The sequence below is a fragment of the Pangasianodon hypophthalmus genome, chromosome 15 (genome assembly GCF_027358585.1).
Source record: "Pangasianodon hypophthalmus isolate fPanHyp1 chromosome 15, fPanHyp1.pri, whole genome shotgun sequence".
NCBI lineage: Eukaryota > Metazoa > Chordata > Actinopteri > Siluriformes > Pangasiidae > Pangasianodon > Pangasianodon hypophthalmus.
In genome coordinates this window covers 11,555,266-11,575,680 of record NC_069724.1, presented here as the reverse complement: position 1 = coordinate 11,575,680, position 20,415 = coordinate 11,555,266, and the positions used below count along the sequence as shown (strand labels likewise).

General features: G+C 37.7%; 1 protein-coding gene across 3 annotated transcripts; it reads right to left on the bottom strand.

The window, feature by feature from the left end:
• Positions 1–575: 575 nt before the first annotated feature.
• Positions 576–19,298, bottom strand: btc (betacellulin, epidermal growth factor family member). Of its 3 annotated transcripts, none has more exons than XM_034311430.2 (7): positions 18,941–19,298; positions 15,467–15,568; positions 14,581–14,619; positions 13,444–13,561; positions 13,146–13,292; positions 7,955–8,082; positions 576–1,623 (listed from the first exon to the last, which is right to left on the bottom strand). In XM_034311430.2, exons 1-6 carry the CDS (start codon positions 18,978–18,980, stop codon positions 7,956–7,958), a joined length of 573 nt encoding a protein of 190 aa, XP_034167321.1. In that variant the 5' UTR covers positions 18,981–19,298; the 3' UTR covers positions 576–1,623; position 7,955. The 3 variants fall into 3 exon arrangements, with proteins under 3 accessions (XP_034167321.1, XP_034167322.1, XP_034167323.1); XM_034311431.2 differs by having other exon boundaries at positions 7,955–8,079; XM_034311432.2 differs by lacking the exon at positions 14,581–14,619.
• Between the last annotated feature and the right edge of the window lie 1,117 nt (positions 19,299–20,415).

Here is a 20,415-nt window from a genome sequence, read left to right as displayed (position 1 = left end):
TTGTAACTATAAATGGATACAAGTATAGCTTGTGATTCTTTAATAAATAAAACATGGAAATGTTGGAAAATTGCTGTGGTGTTTAAAAAAAACTGCTTCAGGGTAATAACAGTAACTCTGCTTCATCACATCGTCCCATTGTTGATTATTTTCTTACAACAGTACTACAGTGAGTATCCTGAACAGGTGAAGTTATGTATAGACATGTTATGTGTTAATGTATAAATGTATAAATAAGTGCTGTGTGTTGTTCTGTTTGAATAGAAAATTGCAGCAGAAACAGTTTAGCTACTTTTATGTGACAAAATAATAAAAATGTTACCACTCACAAACATGTAGGTATATTTCAACCAAGACATCGGACAAAACAGGCATAACACAGGTTAATACACCTCACTGAAATGGAAACTGCATACCAAAGCTAGTATGTAGAAGGGTGTGGCATCTGCAAACTTCACTTGCTTTTCTTTTCTCTCTGTAACAATAGCAGGGTTTGAAACAACCGTATCACTTCCACTGCTGATACTCGGCAGTGTGAAAGGATACAAGTAAAGTTAATGCAAACAAGCAAAACGTGACAAAAATGCTTCATTTTATTTTATGATAGATTCAACTTTACTGGAATGTTCTATCTACACAGCAAGTAAAACAGCACATAACACTACATTAGCAGAATAAAGTTATTATATATATATATTTTTTTATTTTACATATTTCAAGCAATAAATAGATCAGTGTATTTGCTAGAAATGTTTAAATTCTTTGACATCAAACATTGCAGTAACTAGTATCTTGATTCTGAGGTAACTGCCTTTGAATGATGCGATTGTAGTCTAGTCTCCTTGCACTTTGCCACCAAAGAGTTTTGAGATTTTTCTCCACACTGCAATGATATCTCTGTAAAAATATCATGATTGTAGCCAAATGTATTTAGTATTCCATATTGTGATATTAAAATAAATGCAAGATGATTAAGCCTTTATTGTCTTGCTCTATTGGTAGAACAATTCGTTCAGTATTTCTGAGCATACTGTAAAATTATCTGCCAGTAGAAGACAGTTCCAAGCTTTACATGAGTCCAACGAGTAAAAATGTCTTCAAATCGCCTTCATAATCTTGTATTTGTTTTATCATAATCGCAATGAGAAATGTTGGATACATTTGACTATATTCATTTTTTTTTACTTGAAAAGACATCTTTCTTTTTCCCCCCATTGCAAGGCATTACCTTTCTTATATAAAAGGATCCACTTGTGTAATATAGCCATCTATTAAATTGTCCTTTGGGGCATTACAGAAAAACAGATCCATTTTACAGTTGAAAGATCTGGTGATCTGTAAATCTTGTTATACAAAAGACAGAGATTCCTGATCCTATGCCCATAACATTCAAAACACACTGCTGCTGGTGTTATAGCCTGGAAAATAGTACATAGCACATAGTCTTTTGCTGTTTACCTTCCTGCCTCTGCAGTCACTCCCAAATGCAGCTGATTTATAATAAAGACTGGAGTTGGATCACATGCTGCATCCCTTGGGTCCATTTAAAGGCCTTCAGGTTCACTAATCAGGCAGGATGTCTTCCTGTCCAGCAGGAACTCCCTGTAGACTGGTTTTACAGCTCTATAAAAGAACACACAGTGGGATTGCATTATTACAGTAGAATAAAAGCACTGCTCATTTCAACTGTACATCAATAAGTAAGGAAGAACACACAACAGGTCACGCTGTTATAGAAAAGTATTCCACACCTTCTGATTCTATAGTGCTGTGGTATAATATATAATATTTTATATATTATCTTAGCACTGTTGAATTCTGGATGCTGATTGGTCAGAAGGTTGAGCAGTTCTGACAGTAGTGCAAATGGAAAAAATTACAGGTTTATATTTCTGCTAGTTTCAAACTGATAGGCTGTGTGGGTTTTTTTTTTGTCTTCTTAACTTCAATTAAGAGAAAAGAGTGGTTGGTGAAGAAATTAGTGTTATAGCTGCTATAATATAAACTATAACAGGAACTAATTTGATACAACATTAAATGTAACTACAGTATTAATGGATAAACAGCATGACATGTCGTTCTTTAATGCATAAAATTGCAATCATTGTCTAATCATATAGGAGGAATAAAATACTTCTGGACATGCAGTTATAGGAAAATAATCAGCTACAAAAGGACACACCTTGAGCAGATTGCTCATTTTCCAAAAAAAATGTAAATAAATAAAAAATTGGTTTGATACTAGTCACACAATCAGTGCATGAAAAGGAAGAATAGTCAGGTGCAAAGGTTTGCCTCATGGTTTCTAAATGAGGAGGGAAAACAAAAGGACCCATTTGATGTCCAGATCAAATCTGACATGACATTTAAAATGGAGGCATAAACTTCAAACTTATTATTACTTAATATGTTACTGTAAAGAAAGCAACATTTTATGTAACAGACAACTTTTCAGACAAAATTATAATGAAGGCTGCTGGGTTTTGCATGTGAAAAAAAGAAGCAAGTGTCACAGTCAAAGTCTCCAGAAGAACTGTGGCTTTCATTTATTACTGTTTACTGCTCTTTATAGTGTATGCATTATATTTAAAAATGCTTTAATGAAATAAAATAACCATTTCAGGGTGCAAAACAGTAAGTAAAACAGGGTGCAGTAAGGCATAAGGTGGACAGTCAGATAGCTACAGAACAACCAGTTGCATCAAAGGCAAGTGCATCAAAACTCAAACGTAAAGAAAAAAAAAAATCAATAAAAGACAACTTTAAGCGATATGAGTTTTACAAGGGGGATCATTTTCTCATCCACTTGCACTCTCTCCTCATGTAAAACATGTAAATGTAACATGTAAATCACCATATTAAAATAACCCATTTTCACACTGATTAATTAATTTGTGCATTAATTAGGTTGTGTTTATAAAAAAAAAAAAAAAAAAAAAAGGCAGTCCTTCTAGTAATAATTTGTATGTCTCAAATACCCTTAAGATGTACTTCAAACAGGAAGGAAACTATTGAAGAAAAACTATTTCAGACATCTGACTTTGCTGTGACTTTGTTTGGATTAATTCCAAAATCTAATCAGTTCATCTGCTGTTTACAAATATTCAACCACTCATTCCTCAGTCCTGGTTGTCATACACAGATGTTATTCACAGCTTCATGTTCAGGAGCTCGAGGCTGGCTAAATCTCTGGCTAAGATTTTTGCCATTGGTCTGTCAGTCCATTGGTAGGAAATTCTTGCTAGTGCAATATCTCCCAAATAAGAGCCTAGATTGTATGGACATATCCTTGCTAGCACCAGATAAACTTACTAAATTTTGTTTTGATTCAAACTTGGTCGATGGTATTTGAGGGATAAAAATTAGTAAAAAGAAAGATTAGACTTGTTGGCGGTGGAAACATCCCCATCGACGCCAGTGCTCCTGAGTTCTACTTATTTTCCTCATTCACAGCTAAGTTTTTGCTGATGTGTGATAGCATTCTGTGAGGAAGAGACAGACAGGATGGCAGATTGATGCATTTTGCATACCTTTGTGTTTTGAGTGATCGTGCAATATAGATCCTGAGATCAACCATGTTAACTTAGTTAATTAGGTCACTTAATAATCACATTCATTAAGCTTATGCCAATCAAACCCTATTAGAGGAGGTGTCTAACAGTCGAACAGATGCTGCCCGCTGCCCAGCTGAAGATTTAATCAGCCCCATGGATGGTTGTATTTTGCTGAAATATATGAAAAGTTGGTGAAACACTAGCAGTAGCTTTGCTGTTGCTATGACTACCACACAAGTGAAACGAGTGATTTTTCTTCCGCTCTATAAAAAGCTGTGCTAAGAAGGAATTGTAAAGTTTTATACATGAAGTAGAGAGAGCGACAGGCGGGGGCGAACAGACACATATTGACTGCCATGTACAAAAAAAACCCCATGTTTTCCTGGCATTTATATTGTATTACACCACAGTGCAGTTGAATTCTTGAATCTGTCTGGTCTGAAGGTGTGGATTAATTTTATATAACCACACAGTTCGGACAGCAGATCAATAATAGGTCTGTTCTAATATGTTATTATTTTTCTATTAACAGCTCATTCACGGGGACTTGTGTGGCGGACGCGCTACATAATCTAAGCCTAATGTGTTGTTTAATAAAGGAAATTGTTGATATGGGGCAGCTTTCTGTTAGCAGATGTTTATTTAACATTATGGAAGGAGTCTAGGGTGTTCGCGCTATGTAACGGTCAACACATTTTCCCAACACATCAGAGTCTTCAGGACAGAGGTGCTTTGTAGACTGTCAATAACATGACAAGCTGCGTTTTTTTTTTTTTTTTTTTGGTCTTAATAATTTTTAAAATGAGACTGGTGAGGCAGCAACTGTTTGCAGCTGTTATAACATAAGCAGTAACAGGAACTAAATTTCCCATAGATGTTCCGTAACGTTAATAACTATCAACAGTTAAAACACGAGAAGACACTCATTAAATAATTGTAATTATTGTTGGCAAATCACTGTGGTTTAAGCTTTTTGATTATGCTGTTAAGAGAACAATCCACTTCTGCTTTATATCAGGCTGTATCACACCATCCCTGCTTGAATTATTATTGTACAACCACACAGTCTGTCATGAGTTAGTTCTTAGTAATTTAATAGCCATCATGACGGATCGAATCTACAGTCAGGTCCATAAATATTGGGACAGTGACACAGTTTTGGTAATTTTGCCTCTGTACACTACCACAGTGGATTTGAAATGAAGCAGTCAAGATGTGACTGAAGCGTAGACTTTCAGCTTTAATTCAAGGGGTTTAACAAAAATATTGCATTAACCATTTAGGAATTACAGCCATTTTTTACAGAGTTCCTCCATTTTCACAGGCTCAAAAGTAATGGGACAAACTAATATAATCATAAATATTAGGATTATTTTTATTACTTGGAGATAAATCCTTTGCAGTCAACGACTGAAGTCTGGAGCCCATGGACATCACCAAATGCTGAGTTTCCTCCCTTGAGATGATTTGCCAGGTCTTTACTGCAGCCATCTTCGGTTGCTGCTTGTTTGTGGGTCATTCTGCCTTCAGATTTGTCTTCAGTAAGTGAAAAGCAGCTCAGTTGGGTTGAGGTCAGGTGACTGACTCAGCCATTTAAGAACATTTAATTTCCAAGCTCTTGGGCTGCTTTCACAGTATGTTTTGGGTTGTTATCCATCTGTACTGTGAAGCGCTGTCCTATCAGTTTTGCAGCATTTGACTGAATCTGAGCAGAAAGTATAGCTCTGTACACTTCAGTATTCATCCTGCTACTTCTATCAACAGTCACATTATCAATAAACCCCAGTGACCCAGTTCCATTGGCAGCCAAACATGCCCATGCCATAACACTGCCTCCACATGTTTGACGGATGATGTGGTATGCTTTGGATCATGAGCCCTTCCTTTCCTTCTCCATACTTTTCTCTTCCCATCATTCTGGTACAAGTTAATCTTGCATCGGAACTGGTCAGGCTTTTTTTAGAGGTTTTTTAGCAAAGTCTAATCTGGCCTTTGTGTTCTTGAGTGTTACCAGTTGTTTGCATCTTGAGGTAAACCATCTGTATTTACATTCATGAAGGTGGCTCTTGATTGTAGACTTTGACAATGATAGGCCTACCTCCTCCAGAGTGTTCCTGACTTGGCTAGATGTTGTGAAGGGGTTGTTCTTCAATAAGAAAAGAATTCTGCAATCATCCACTTTAGTTGTTTTCTGTGGTCTCCCAGGCCTTTTGGTGTTGCTGAGCTCACCAGTGCATTCCTTCTTTTTAAGAATGTACCAAATTGTTGATTTGGCCCTCCTAAAGTTTCTGCTATCTCTCTGATAGGTCTGTTTTGGTTTTTCAGCCTAATGATGGCCTCCTTCACTTGCATCAACACCTCCAGACCTTTTATCTCCTTAATTTATCATGATATAAGGAGGAAACAGGCCACAGCTGGCCATGAAACTGCTTATCAGTCAATTGTCCCATTACTTTTGAGCCTGTGAAAATGGAGGAACTCTGTAAAAAATGGCTGTAATTCCTAAACGGTTAACGCAATATTTTTGTTAAACCCCTTGAATTAAAGCTGAAAGTCTACGCTTCATTTCAAATCCACTGTGGTGGTGTACAGAGGCAAAATTACCAAAACTGTGTCACTGTCCCAATATTTATGGACCTGACTGTATCTGCGATTCCCAAGTCTGTTACATTATAACAGGAATTCTGACTGGCCTTCTTCCAGAACATTCTTTCACAGCCTTCAGAAGGTCGGAAAAACAGTTCAAGAAGTTACTTTTCTGAAACAGAAATGTCTGATGGTGTGGCCTCCTCTGCAGCGACTGGCCAGCAGTGACGTATAAAAATCTTCCATTATCACAGATGACCTAAAATGATTCCTGTCACCATGAAGACAAAGACACTGGGAATCATGCAATTCCTGAAAGATTTTCAGAGGCTATGAGATTTATCAAAGCGTGCCACCATTTTGCTGGAACAGGCAACAACACAATGTGCAGTTTCACCTACTGCTGCTTGCTGTTTGTGACTCTCTGATGAATAGCATGCAGACAGCTAAAAAGCTCCTACTTCTAGGATTTCAAAATCTTCTGACAAAGCATAAACCAGTTTTAAGAAGCTCTGATTGGCCAGAGGTATTCAAATAAGACCAGGAACTGCTGCAGTAAATATTATTATATTATTCTGACCTGTGTTTGTATTTATTTTGTGGTTCAGTGATTTTGAGCCATACTGCTGTAACGGAAATGTCAGGTTTACCTGCAATTAGTATTCCTACTGTGCAAAAAAGGAAATAAATATATTTAGATAAATAAAGTTATGTAAATAAAAACACTCACAAACAAGCCAGAGAGAGAAGTGGCAAATAGTTCCCTGTTGTTGTGTCCAGATGTGATGGGAATTTTAGCAGAATGTCATCGTGTGCACAATATGAAAATAATGCCCATCACAGTAGACATGCTTTAGAGTTTATGCACATGGTTTCCTTTTAGAGCCAGAAACATTGCCTTCCTACTGTTAACGTGGCTCAGTGGGGATCACATTCATTGTCCATTTACGGTATGGAAACACAGACACTGCTGCCGTCCATTTCATCTAATAGATGGGTTTCAACTGAGCTTACGAGGTGGGAGATTCATGCCATGTGGACAGGACAGGAGATTTAAAGCCCCAGAATCACTGCACAACAATTTAAGGCTTACTGCAGAGCTGCTGATTACATAATTTCATCAGAAGTCGCTGTTGGTGCACTCATTTGTGCAGAAACAAGCAAATGAATTAAAGAAATGCTGGAAGGGGATTAGGGATTTTTGTGGTTTTGTTTTGAGCATTCATACATATTGTTATTCAGTCCCAGACAAACCAGAAGTTTGGTCAATCAGCATTACCACCAAGAGTTGTATTGTAACAATATGGATAGATCACATTTCCAACTTAATAATAGTATCGAACCAATCTCTTGTAGATCCGGTTGCACTCGTTGAGCAACACTTTGAAGTCATTGAGCAGCATTTAATAAGAGACCAGTTGTCATTTCACACTTTTTTTTCTGTTTGTTGTGCTTATTTGAATGAGTGGGACAGCTGAGATTTGGAAAGGATTTGGGACTGCTCCACATATACAAATATTTTTGAAAATTTCTATATACTTATAATAAAAATATTCCTGCCCACATGAACGTTTTCGAAAATGTCTCTGTCCACGCAAACAGTGTTTTTAGAAAATATGTCTGTTCACATGCACAGCATTATTGGAAATATATCTGTGTACATGAAAGCATTTTCGAAAATTTCAATAAAAAAAAAAAAAAAAAAAAAAAAAAAAAAAAAACCTTGATCAAGCTTACATTGTTCTTGGTCATGTGACCTGAAGGCGGTGAACAATGCTGAATGAGCAATATGTATTTAAGGAAGGAATTCTCACCTCATACTGTGTTCGTGTCAGACACCTCTCCGATGGCAGGTGGAGCTTCATTAGTGTTTAGTGTGTTCAGCCGCTCCACTTCATCCCTTTTCTCCTGTTTTCTTCTCTTTTTTCGATATAGCCTTCTGCTGAGAAAAGGAAGTGCTGGAATGTAATGCCTGTTTCATGTAAATGATATGCATATAGGTATATTAGGGCGTGTTTCATCCAATGATGAGCATAGTTGTAAATTAGCACGTGGTTTATGTAAATTATATGCATATTATTTAGGGGTGTAACAATACATCGTGACACGATGCATCACGATGCAAAAAAATTTGACGATGCACATCGTGGGATTGTGCATTTCAGCATTCTATTAATTATGCATTTAATGCAACTGCAATGTTTGAACACCAGAGGTCCCAATGTGCGCTACGCTACCCATAAAATATATACAGTATACAGGTCAAGAGCTTCAGTTAACGTTCACATCAAACATCAGAATGGGGAAAAAGCGAAAAAGTGTGATCTCTTTTACTTTAACTGTGGCATGGTTGTTGGTGCCAGATGGGCTGGTTTGAGCATCTCAGAAACTGTTGATCTCCTGGGATTTTCACACACAACAATCTCTAGATTTTACACAGCATGGTGCGAAAAACAAAAAACATCCTGTGAGTGGAGGGTCTGCAGGCTGAAGCACACTGTTGATGAGAGAGATCAGAGGAGAATGACCAGACTGGTTCGAGCTGACAGGAAGTCTATAGTAACTCAAATAAGCACTCTTTACAACCATAGTGAGCAGAAAAGCATCTCAGAACATACAACACATCAAACCATGAGGTGGATGGGCTACAAGAGCAGAAAAAGGCTCCACTCCCGCAAGCCAAGAACAAGAATCTGAGGCTATCATTGGCACAGACTCACTGAATCTGGACAGTTGGAGACTGGAAAAAGGTCGGGTGATTTTTTTTCTAATCTTAAACTGTCCAGTTTGGGTGAGCCTGTGCCCATGTGGGCCTCAGATTCTTGTTCTTAGATGACTGGAGTGGAACCCAATGTGGTCTTCTGCTACTGTAGCCCATCCACCTCAAGGTCGATGTTTTGTGCATGCTGAGATGCTTTTCTGCTCACCACGGTTGTAAAGAGTGATTATTTGAGTTACTATATCCTTCCTGGGAGCCCAAACCAATGTGGCCGTTTTCCTCTGGCCTCAACAAGGCATTTCCACCCACAGAACTGTAGAGACTGCTGTGTGTGAATTTCCCAGGATATTAGCAGTTTCTTAGATACTGAAAACAGCCCATCTGGTATCAATAACAATGCCACAGTTAAAGTCACAGAGATCACACTTTTTCTTCATTCTGATGTTTGATGTGAAATAGGGCTGCACGATATATTGAAATATCGCAAATGTACCTATTGCAATATGCATTTTGCAAGGGCCTGAGATAACAATGATTTTAATACTTCAAAAAGTTAAGAAAAGTCATGTTTTAGGGCGACACAGATAACAGAGAATAGACTGTTCAAGCGACTGTTATTTGAGGTGTGCGTGAGTGCGCATGCTCCAAAGCCGTAAGAGAGACGATCAACAAGCCATTGTGATACGCTCATAGCAAACCAATTGAAAAGATGACTGAACCAGAGACTTCGAGTGAACCCAAGGCACCCACAGCTGCTGCCAACGATTTAGTGGCAAACAAAGAAGCAGCTCAATTATATGGCAGTATTTCGGCTTCAAAAGAGATGACCACATGCAGACTGAAGTTACATGTAAAACATGTAAATCGTGGGTGGCAATGCAAAGAAGAAACACTACAAATCCTCACAGTCACCTCAAGTAAAAGCACAACAATTTCTATCAGCTGTGTTCGAAAGAAAAATCTTCAAGCAAAACTAATTCAACCCTCGTTTCCAAACCTAAACAACAATCCATAGCATCAAGTTTTGAGCTTAACACCATATCCTGCAAGCTCTTGGCGTCATAGAGAAATAACAGAGGCCATAACACACTTTCTGGCAAAGGATATAGTGCCGATCGCCACAGTGGGGAAACCAGGTTTTGTGCACCTGATGAATATCATTAACAAACGGTACAACATTGCCTCTCACACGCATTTTTCCCAGACTGCTATCCCCCAAACGTGCGAGCATTGTCGCAACCATGTCAAGCTGGAACTGTGAGATGTCGAACATTCTGCGTGTACGACGGACCTCTGGTCCAGCAGAGCAACAGAGCCGTACATTAGACTGACGGTTCATTTTATTGACTAAGACTTTAGAAGTCGGTGCTTACAGATGTCGTACTTTCCCAGTGAGCACAGTGGGGAAAACATAGCTCTGGGACTGCAAGAGGCTTTGTCTGGTTGGAATTTGAGTGAGGAGCATCTAATGTATTTTACCACCGACAGCGCTACAAATATAGTTAAAGCTGTGGACATAAATGTTTGGCCCCAACTTCAGTGCTTTGGGCACAGGCTGCATCTTGCCAATGGTAAGTGTTTTTATTTCAGCAGTTTTAATTAGTCATTTTAACATATAATAATTTTTCATTAAACATGTTTTACTCTATATTCTGTCCCACCTCCTGCAGTGCAATGTTAATAGCACTTGTCTAGCACTGATATGATTTAAATTAGGATAGCATTATAGATTAAATAGATCAATTTCATACATGGAACATGAATGTTGGTTATATCATTTTCAGTTTTTAAATATATATATATATATATATATATGTATATATACACACACACTGATAACAAATATATATATATATATATATATATATATATATATATATATATATATATATACACACATACACACACTCACACACAGTTATAGCATTATAGTATTAGTACCATTCAGTATCAGATTAGATATAGTATCAGATTGTTTTTCAAGTTATCGAATATTGCATTTTTCTTCAACATTGTGCAGCCCTAATGTGAACATTACCTGAAGCTCATGATTTTTTGCACATGATTGGCAAGATTAGATAACTGCCTGAATGTACAGGTGTTCCTAATAAAGTGGACTGTGAGTGTATATGCCAATAATAGCAAAGAAGGGAGGGTTTTGATGTAAATAATATGCATATGATAGTAAATTGGTAATGAGTTTCATGGAAATTGTATGAATCATGTATATTGTGTAAATTTATGTTAATACTAATAAAGTAGGGGGTGCTTCATGCAAATAAATTTATTCTAAATTAAGCACAGAATAGTCAGAGCATGTTATATGCATATGATATGTAAATAAGGGACACATAAGACATAAGACATATGTTATTCACTGCGCTCAAATCTATGCTTATTTCTTGGAAAGATTCTTTGATATACACCGATCAGCCATAACATTAAAACCACCTGCCTAATATAGTGTAGGTCCCTCTTGTGCCGCCAAAACAGCTCTGACCCCTCAAGGCATGGACTCCACACGACCTCTGAAGGTGTGCTGTGGTATCTGGCACCAAGACGTTAGCAGCAGATCCTTTATTTCCTGTAAGCTGTGAGGTGGGGGCCATGGATCAGACTTGTCTGTCATCCAACTGATGCTTGATCGGATTGAGATCTGGGGAATTTGGAGGCCAAGTCAACACCTTCAACTCTTTGTCATGTTCCTCAAACCATTCCTGAACAATTTTTGCAGTGTGGCAGGGTGCATTATCCTGCTGAAAGAAGCCACTGCCATTAGGGAATACCGTTGCCATGAAGGGGTGTACTTGGTCTGCAACAATGTTTAGGTAGGTGGTATGTGTCAAAGCAACATCCACATGAATGCCAGAACCCAAGGTTTCCCAGCAGAACATCGCCCAGAGCATCACACTGCCTCTGCCGGCTTGTCTTCTTTCCATAGTGCATCCTGGTGCCATCTCTTCCCCAGGTAAGCACCGCACACGCACCTGGCCGTCCACATGATGTAAAAGAAAATGTGATTCATTAGACCAGGCCACTTTCTTCCATTGCTCCATGGTCCTGTTCTGATGCTCATGTGCCCATTGTAGGAGCTTTTGGCAGTGGACAGGGGTCAGCATGGGCACTCTGACCGGCTACGCAGCCCCATACACAGCAAGCTGCAATGCATTGTGTGTCCTGACACTTTTCTATCACAGCCAGCATTAACTTTTTCAGCAATTTGTGCTCCAGTAGCTCTTCTGTGGGATTGGACCAGACGGACTAGCCTTCACTCCCCACATGCATCAATGAGCCTTGGGCACCAATGACCCTTCCTTGTTGTTCCTTGGACCACTTTTGATAGGTGCTAACCACTGCATCCCGGGAACACACCACAAGACTGGCCGTTCTGAAGATGCTATGGCCCAGTCATCTAGCCATCACAATTTGGCCCTCAGATGTCAAAGTTGCTCAGATACTTATGCTTGCCCATTTTTCCTGCTTGTAACACATCAACATCAAGAACTGACTGTTCACTTGCTGCCTAATATATCCCACCCCTTGACAGGTGCTTTTGTAACAAGATAATCAATGGCATTAACGTCACCTGTCAGTGGTTTTAATGTTATGGCTGATCGGTGTACCAACAATGTGATTAATCCAGTCCAATGCCAGGCTATATTTTCCTGTTCCCAATACCTCTGAGCCGGATAATCAGCATTCTACAGCCTTTGTTATCGGCCTCTGGTGTGTTTGGAGCTGGAATTAACCCAAATATGTAGTCTGACTGGGACTTTTTGAGTACAGAGAGCCTGTATGAATTCTTTACTGGCCACATTTAATCTGATTATATTCCACCCCACACCTTTTACTGGAATGTGGTCACCAAGAAAAGGCTGTTTGATTACAGAAACTTATTAAATATGCATAAATATTACATAATGCCATTTTGTTTTTACTTCTCTGTTTTCCCATAAATATGAATATGGAAAAAATGCACCGTTCAGATTATAATCATCTTAAAGAGAAGAATATATATATATATATATATGTATATATGTTAAGATGTATATAAAATATGTTACGATGATAAAAATTAAACAAAGCTACAAATCAATACAAATCTTGTGAAACTAAAAATCATAGTTGCAGTAGTTCTATAAAAACCCTTTGGTCTTTGACTTCAGAATCTGATGTCATCATGGTATCTGATGACGATAACATGAGGCACGCCGTAAACAGGGCACAACAAGGAACTAGACTGAAAAATGATAATATAGATAAATGTGTGCTGCGTGTGGACTCACTGTGCACAGATGCATATAAAGACAATGATGAGAAGGAGAATGACCAGTCCAGATATAATGCTAATGATGACTATTTCCCTCCGTTCGCCCACCAACCCGCCGAGATCAAAATATTCACATCTGGCACCGATGTATCTATTCTCACATCTGTGTGATAAGCAGAAAGAGTTCAGTTTTGTGGAGAACGCAAGAATGACAAAACAATGGCAGAAACAGTAGGCTATAAAACCGATACGCTTGTGTACTCGAGTTTCAGGTATAAACCCATTCTAAGGTAAGAGTCAGATCGCGGACTCACCTGCAGATGGGCGTGTTCTGCTCCTGCACAAAACGGCACGTCCCATGGACACAATAATGTACATACTCGTCAGGACACGTGGAGAAATGGCCACTCCATTGGAGGATATCCTTTGTGTCTGTGCAGAAGAAACAATCTCATGGTGACGCCAAAGTGGACTGAAATGCGTCATGGCATACTAAAAGAATTTTTGGCACTGCTCTGTGAGACGTAAGCGTTCTCCCATTTTCCCCTGATGTTAAATACGAGCTTGGTTTGTGGTTTGCATGTTAATGTGGAAAATAAACGTTGTGAAACCTGAAGCTTTTACTACTGAATTGCAGGTTGAATGGCGCAGGATCTGCTTACCACGGCTTGAATGATCGTAATATGATAGGCTAGCTCATTGTAGGTCAACTAGCTATTATATTATACTATACACATGCTTTTAAGTATTATTATGCAATGATCCCTCACAGGCGACTCTTTTTTTGCCATCAGGTAAAGTATGACATCACTAGCGACTTGTTCATAAAAGTACTGTGTGCAGATGCGTACTGATCAATCCTAATTGTCTTTAAAATCATTTTTTGGGAAAAAATTTGCTCACTGAATGTTTCTTAACATTATACATGAAAAGGAACAATAAATATAGTTTTATTCAATTCTTACTTTATGGTGTCAGAGCTCTATTTTGGTAGTTCAATGTTTGTGAATGATGGCTCATCTGCATTTTTAGTTTCTGATTCACTGGCATATGTGCACTGCAAATGCCAAAATCCTGTACAAAAATAACCAATATTTAATATAAAAGTTTAATTATATTAGTGCCAAGAGCTCAGTGTGTCCTGCCAAAGTCAAAAGAAAACCATCAATATTAACTACTGATTAAATAATTAATTACATCTGTTCTTCTGCTGAGAACTGTGGGTGAAAATCAGTGTTAATGTAGTGTGTTACTGGTTTTGAAAAAAACGACACATGCAGCTATGACTAACTCACTACATGCATACATTTCATACATTTTGGTCATTGTTTAGTAGTTAGGAGCTGAATTTTAATACATTTTATTGTAATATTAATATTAAACACTTGCTTATTCAATTTGTTTTTTTCTCACTACAAGTGAATATTCGGGTCATTTTAAAATTCACTCACAGCTTTCCTGTGTTGTTTCTCCCATTTTTTGCTTGTAGACTGTAAGAGGGATGTAACATGTGGGAAAGCGGTCAGATATGAAGACCACATATAGTTACAGAATAAAAATGCATCACAACACTGTGAAGCGCATTAAGTTTAAATGCACATACAGTTATAATCAAACACATACATACACATGAATCAGTACCAGTACTTCTATCAGTTAAGGGTGTGATACCATGCGTTTACTTGTTAAAAAATCCAAACCGGGTGATACTATGTGATGTAAACCTAGTACATTGGTGCACTAACGAACAAACCATGCAAAATTACAGCCATCTGGATGTATATCATCCATCAATAACCAATTAACTGCAAACTGTGCTTTGTGAAAACATCAAGAGAAGGAACTACAGCATCTTCCTACAATACAAGTAACCTGATAAAACATCTTCTGGCATTTAAAAGTATCTTTAACAGGGAGTGCGAGGGCGGCCAACCTGAGCATGCAGAGTAGTATCAGTGAGCGTGGTTAAAAGTTTTTATTACACTCGTAACATCTTAAACATAAAACCCAGTATGAGAAGCTCTTTGCCAGCAGCACACAGCAGTAATCAACACAAACAGAGCTAAATAACATGTTCTGTGATGTCCCTGATTACTTAACACTAAGCAGGTTACTTATCTCACGAAGAGAATTTAAAAACATGAACTAGGAGTCGGTGCTTTGCTTTCAAATCACTATGAATTTGGTGCTTATTTGGTGCTTTGTTTTCAAATGACTATGAATAGATCAGCAATAAAGAGAATCCTTGAAATTTCCGGGTATAGCACTGACTCAGAGTGCCTGGTCTGGAGCAGATGGTTGCAAATGAAAAGGGAGGTATGAGACCAGGACATTTACCTGTGCAATTGCCGCTGTTGTCATGGGCACCGCAGGACACAGTCTTATTTGCTGTGTCCCTCGTCGTATTCCATCCAGCCAGTGAATATTTGCATAGGGCAACTACGGGCAAAAAACAAACAAATCACAGGTGGCACATGGTCTGACCAATAATCCATATAAATCCTCAATATCTAAAAATCCAAGATGATCCAGACTTAGGGCCTACCGGCAGGTTAAAGAACAACCAATGACCAATATTCCTGCACTCATTCTCCAAAAGTAAATAATAAGCAGTAGTCACAGTGAGTGTGTTTACATGTACACAAAAATCCAATAATATGAAATAAATCTGATTTTGGGAATAAATCAATCTGCTAATGAGGAAAAACACCAGATTTATTTTATTAGCATCACTAATAAAGTAGTGAATTTGTCAGCTTAATTATATTCTTTATCAGCGGGCTATAGCTTCACTAGTTAAGTAAAGCTTAAAGATTAAAGATTAAAACACTAAGTGCCATGCTGTTATAGGGAAATAATCAGTGACTGGGTACGGTTACTGTTACCACCCTGGAGCTGATTATTTTCCTATAAAAGTACATCCCAAAGTGTTTTATTCCTCTTATTCCACAGCACTTTTCCATTAATTACAACTGTTTTATTTATCAAAGAACTACATGTCATACTTTTTTTTTTAAAAAAAATCAGTTTATAGTTACATATAACGTTGCGGAATGTCCGCAAAACAAGTTATTTCCTGTTATCAAGTTGTAGCAGCTATAAACAGTTCCCTCACCACCCTCTCTTTTTTTTTTTTTTTTTTACTTTCTCTTCAAGTTAACCCCTTACACCTGAAGGACGTTTTACCCAAAACTAAACACTTAGTATTCTGACACTGTTACAATGGAGGTCAATTTCTTTGTACCAACTGACAAAACATTGTTTAAAACTTCAGGAAAAGTATTCTCATCAGTTTTTTCCAGATTAAGAAACTTCAAAAACATTTTGAAAGCAGACATTTCAAGGAATTTTCCAAATGTTTTCTTCTTAGGAATGACATACTGTATCTCAGACAGTAATTGAGTTTGCTCTTTGTAAGAATAGTTGTTGTGTTGTCAAACATCTAAGCTAGAAGTGTATCAGGTTTTGTGTTAATACTGCAAAAAAAAATCAAAAGTTGACTCATAGTGTCCCTTTTCATTAGCCAGTCGTGCAAAACCATTTGCATACAGGTCATTTAAGGTTAGAGGTTGAGCATACAAAAAAAAAAAAAAAAAACTTCATATGTACAATGATATTGTGTATAATAATATAGAGCTACATAATGTAATATACATTCACTGGCCACTTTAATAAGAACATCTGTACCCCTGCTCATTCATGCAATTATCCAATCAGCCAATCAGGTGGCAGCAGATCATACGGATACAGGTCCAGAGCTTCAGTTAATGTTCACTTCAAACATCAGAATGAGGGGAAAATGTGATCTTTGTGACTTGAACGTGGGTATGGTTGGTTTGAGTATTTTATAAACTGCTGATCTTCTGGGATTTTCATGCAACAGTCTCTAAGTTTACACAGAATGGTGCACAAAAAAAAAAAAAAAAAAAAAAAAAAAAAAAAAAAAAAAAAACATCCAGTGAGCGGCACTTCTGCAGACAGAAAAGTCTTGTTGATGAGAGAAGTCAGAGGAGAATGGCCAGACTGTTTCAAGCTGACGGAAAGGCTACAGTAACTCATTTACCCACTCTATACAACCATGGTGAGGAGAAAAGCATCTCAGAACGCACAACGTACATCTCAGAATGCACAACACGCCAAACCACCTTAATCTTGTTTTGTGCCAAACAGCCTACATAACCATTATAACACTTTGGAGCACTACAACAAAACTTTGCAAATGCCAAATAAGTATGAAAACAAATTAAGAGTTTTACCATACAACAAGCTAAAAATGATTTTTTTTAAAAGACCTGGGTCTGACCTGGGTTATCAGCGGTCATTTTGGTACACACACTTTTTACATGCCCACACTGCACCACTCCCTACTGCTCTCATTCATGTGCAAGAAACAGCACAGACTTCCTAATGGCACGGAAAGTGTTTCTGCATGCTTGAGAAATGCTCTTTGTGCCTTTAAATATTATTCGGGGTTACACTGACCTTGTTCCTGTCAAAAGAATCTCACTAAAAGCTTTGTATTAAGAACTAAAACTGACACATGTCAGTCTGCTGACATGATAATCAGTAGAGCTTGACAATATGTAAGAAATAAAACACTGTGTGTGGTGCTGTTATAATAATCAGTACTATGAAAATAATCAGCACTGGCATGGTGTGATGAAGCGGCATTATTGTTACCCCACCCCAAAGTGGATTATTTTCCTATAAAAGCTTTCTGAAGTGTTTTATTCCTCTGATACCCCAGCAACTTTCCAATGATTATATTATGTATTAAAGAATGACTCATCCTACTTCATATCCATTTATAGTCATGTTGTGGAATGCGCATGAAAAAAGTTAGTTCCTGTAATCACTTACAATATAGCAGCTATAAACTGTCATTCCATCAACAGCCTGTTTTTTCCTCTCTTGAAGTTAACACCCAGGATTTATTGTCAGAGCCGCTGTTAGGAAATAAATCAACGTCTTCTGACCAATCAGAATCCAGAATTCAACAGCGATGTGGTATAAGATATTGATCTTGTGATATATTGTTGATATGGTGCTGCTACTCGCTTGATTTCATTTTCCCTCCTTTACTGTGTTAAACTGATAAATCTTTTTTTTTTTTTTTTTTTTTAGGATACAACTCCACTCGGTTGATAAAGCACTTGGCATAACTAAATATTGACTAAAATGTATAGTAATATATTTTAAACCATTATACAACCTTTATGTTATATTTTTCACTATTTAAACCACATTATTAACTACATTTTATTAGGCCTAACCAGTGTGAATGGCCTACCTAAATCTACCTTATATATGCAGAATACAAAAGTGTTATTTATTTACTTATTTATTTCTGTATTTGTTATGTATTTTTTCCATTATCAATTTGTATTAATAGATTATCTATTCGTAGATAAATATAGGCCTAATATAGGTGACAAAACAGCATACTATGGATTATGTATATTTACTTACCCCTGGTGAAAAAAAACAATAATAGAAAGCATCACAGAATTTCTAATGGTTTCCATTACAAATACCATTACAAACCATCAGCTAACCATTAAAACCATTACCATTATTGGTACTGGCAACAAATTAACAGTAGAGACCCACAGGGACCATTACAGCTTCCATTAAAACCAATACAGTTCCCATTATAACCATTAAAACCATGACAAATTCTGTGAGGGTTTTTTTTTTTTTTTTTTTTTTTTCAGCAGGGATGATTAGGGTCATATTCTAAATTCAATCATTATATAATTAATTCACTTATTTTTAAAAGTCTTCTCTGAAAAAAAGCTGAAATGTTCTCACCTGTAAAAATCCCCAGCAGCAGATTGTGTGTCTTCTCCATCTGTCATTTGTCACAGCTCCAGCTCAACAGTTCATTTTCAGGTCACCTCCTCCCTCTCTCCCTCTCTCTCTCTTTAAACAGAACACCAACGAGTCGCTTTATTCCCTAATTCAGGCCCCCCAGCCCTGCTGTACCGGCGTACATTCAGATATACCCTCAAAATAGAGTTACGTAAGTTATATTCTACATTTTTAGCTCGGTGAACTTGGCTTGACTCTCCTGAGGTAAATGACTTAGCAGAGTTAGCTGGCCCAGTGCGAAGCACGGCGTGCACGCGCACACAGGTTAGGTTTCCTCACTAAAAGGGGGCGGGGCTGCGGAACGGGTTTGGACACACCCACAAATGAGCTATTAATAACCGGCCCAACATGGTGCACATTCACCCCAGTGACTTCCTATAACCAAAAAAAAATATTCACCAAATACAGAATGTTAATATATTAAAACCCAGCAAAAATATAAATAAATAAATAAAATTCGCACCCCCTTTCTGAATGTGATATAATTGTTTCCTGATAACATTGGTATGCAAAGTTATTACACTGACTTCCTTATATAGTAGTTTACCTGCCTTCAACTTCATTCATGTCCTCTGAGCTTCTTTTGGAATCTCTCTCCCACGCGCGCGCACAGACACACACACACACACACACACACACACACACTGCCTTCTTCAAATCAGAAACACACAGGGAAACCTTTTTATGTTGGTCCTATACAGACTAGTTGTTGCTGATTTTGTCTTATGCTTTAGATTGGTTGACAGGGGAACATTCTTCTTTTGATTAGATCTACAAAATAATTTTTCACTCATATATATATATATATATATATATATATATATATATATATATATATATACATAGTTATCAACTCAACTGATTGGTCAGAAGGTGTTGATTAATTTTCTTTAACAGCAGCTCTGACAGTAGTGCAGCATTATATTAATGCACTTGTTCTAATATGTTATCATTTCTAATGTAACTCATTCACTGGGACTTGACCATCGAAGCCACCATATAATAAAAAAGAAGTCAAGTCCTGAATTATGTCCTGCTTGTATCAATGTAACATTGTTGGACAAGCCTGAAGAGGATCAAATCTAGGCCTAATTACTTTATTTTTCTCCATCATGATCTCAGTAATGCACTCTACTCTTGTATTGATGAAGAAATACAATAAATGCATTGAGTTCCACACAGCTCTGACACTGCAGTATTGAGGATGAGTGTATGAAAAGTTTGCAGCTACATGGCGCCTGTTAATGAAGCTGAGAGATGGAGCAGAGCTGTGTTGCCCTGAGCTGCCCGCTCAGAGTGTGTGTTTGTGTAGCTTAACCAGCAGGCCACAAGCTCTTTCCCATGAGACTGAGAAGATGTGGAGCTGGCACAGCCTTAACACAAACAAGCCAAGCCTTGTCTGCACAACACACAAC

What these genes read in the sequence shown, in the direction of transcription:
- btc (XM_034311430.2), bottom strand. Translation starts at nt 18,980, where the DNA reads ATGGAGAAGACACACAATCTGCTGCTGGGGATTTTTACAG. An exon ending in GCTGCTGGGGATTTTTACAG is followed by an intron (nt 15,569 to 18,940) that starts GTGAGAACATTT and finishes TTTTGCCCGTAG; the next exon opens with TTGCCCTATGCAAATATTCA. An exon ending in AGAAACAACACAGGAAAGCT is followed by an intron (nt 13,562 to 14,580) that starts GTGAGTGAATTT and finishes TCTTCTGCACAG; the next exon opens with ACACAAAGGATATCCTCCAA.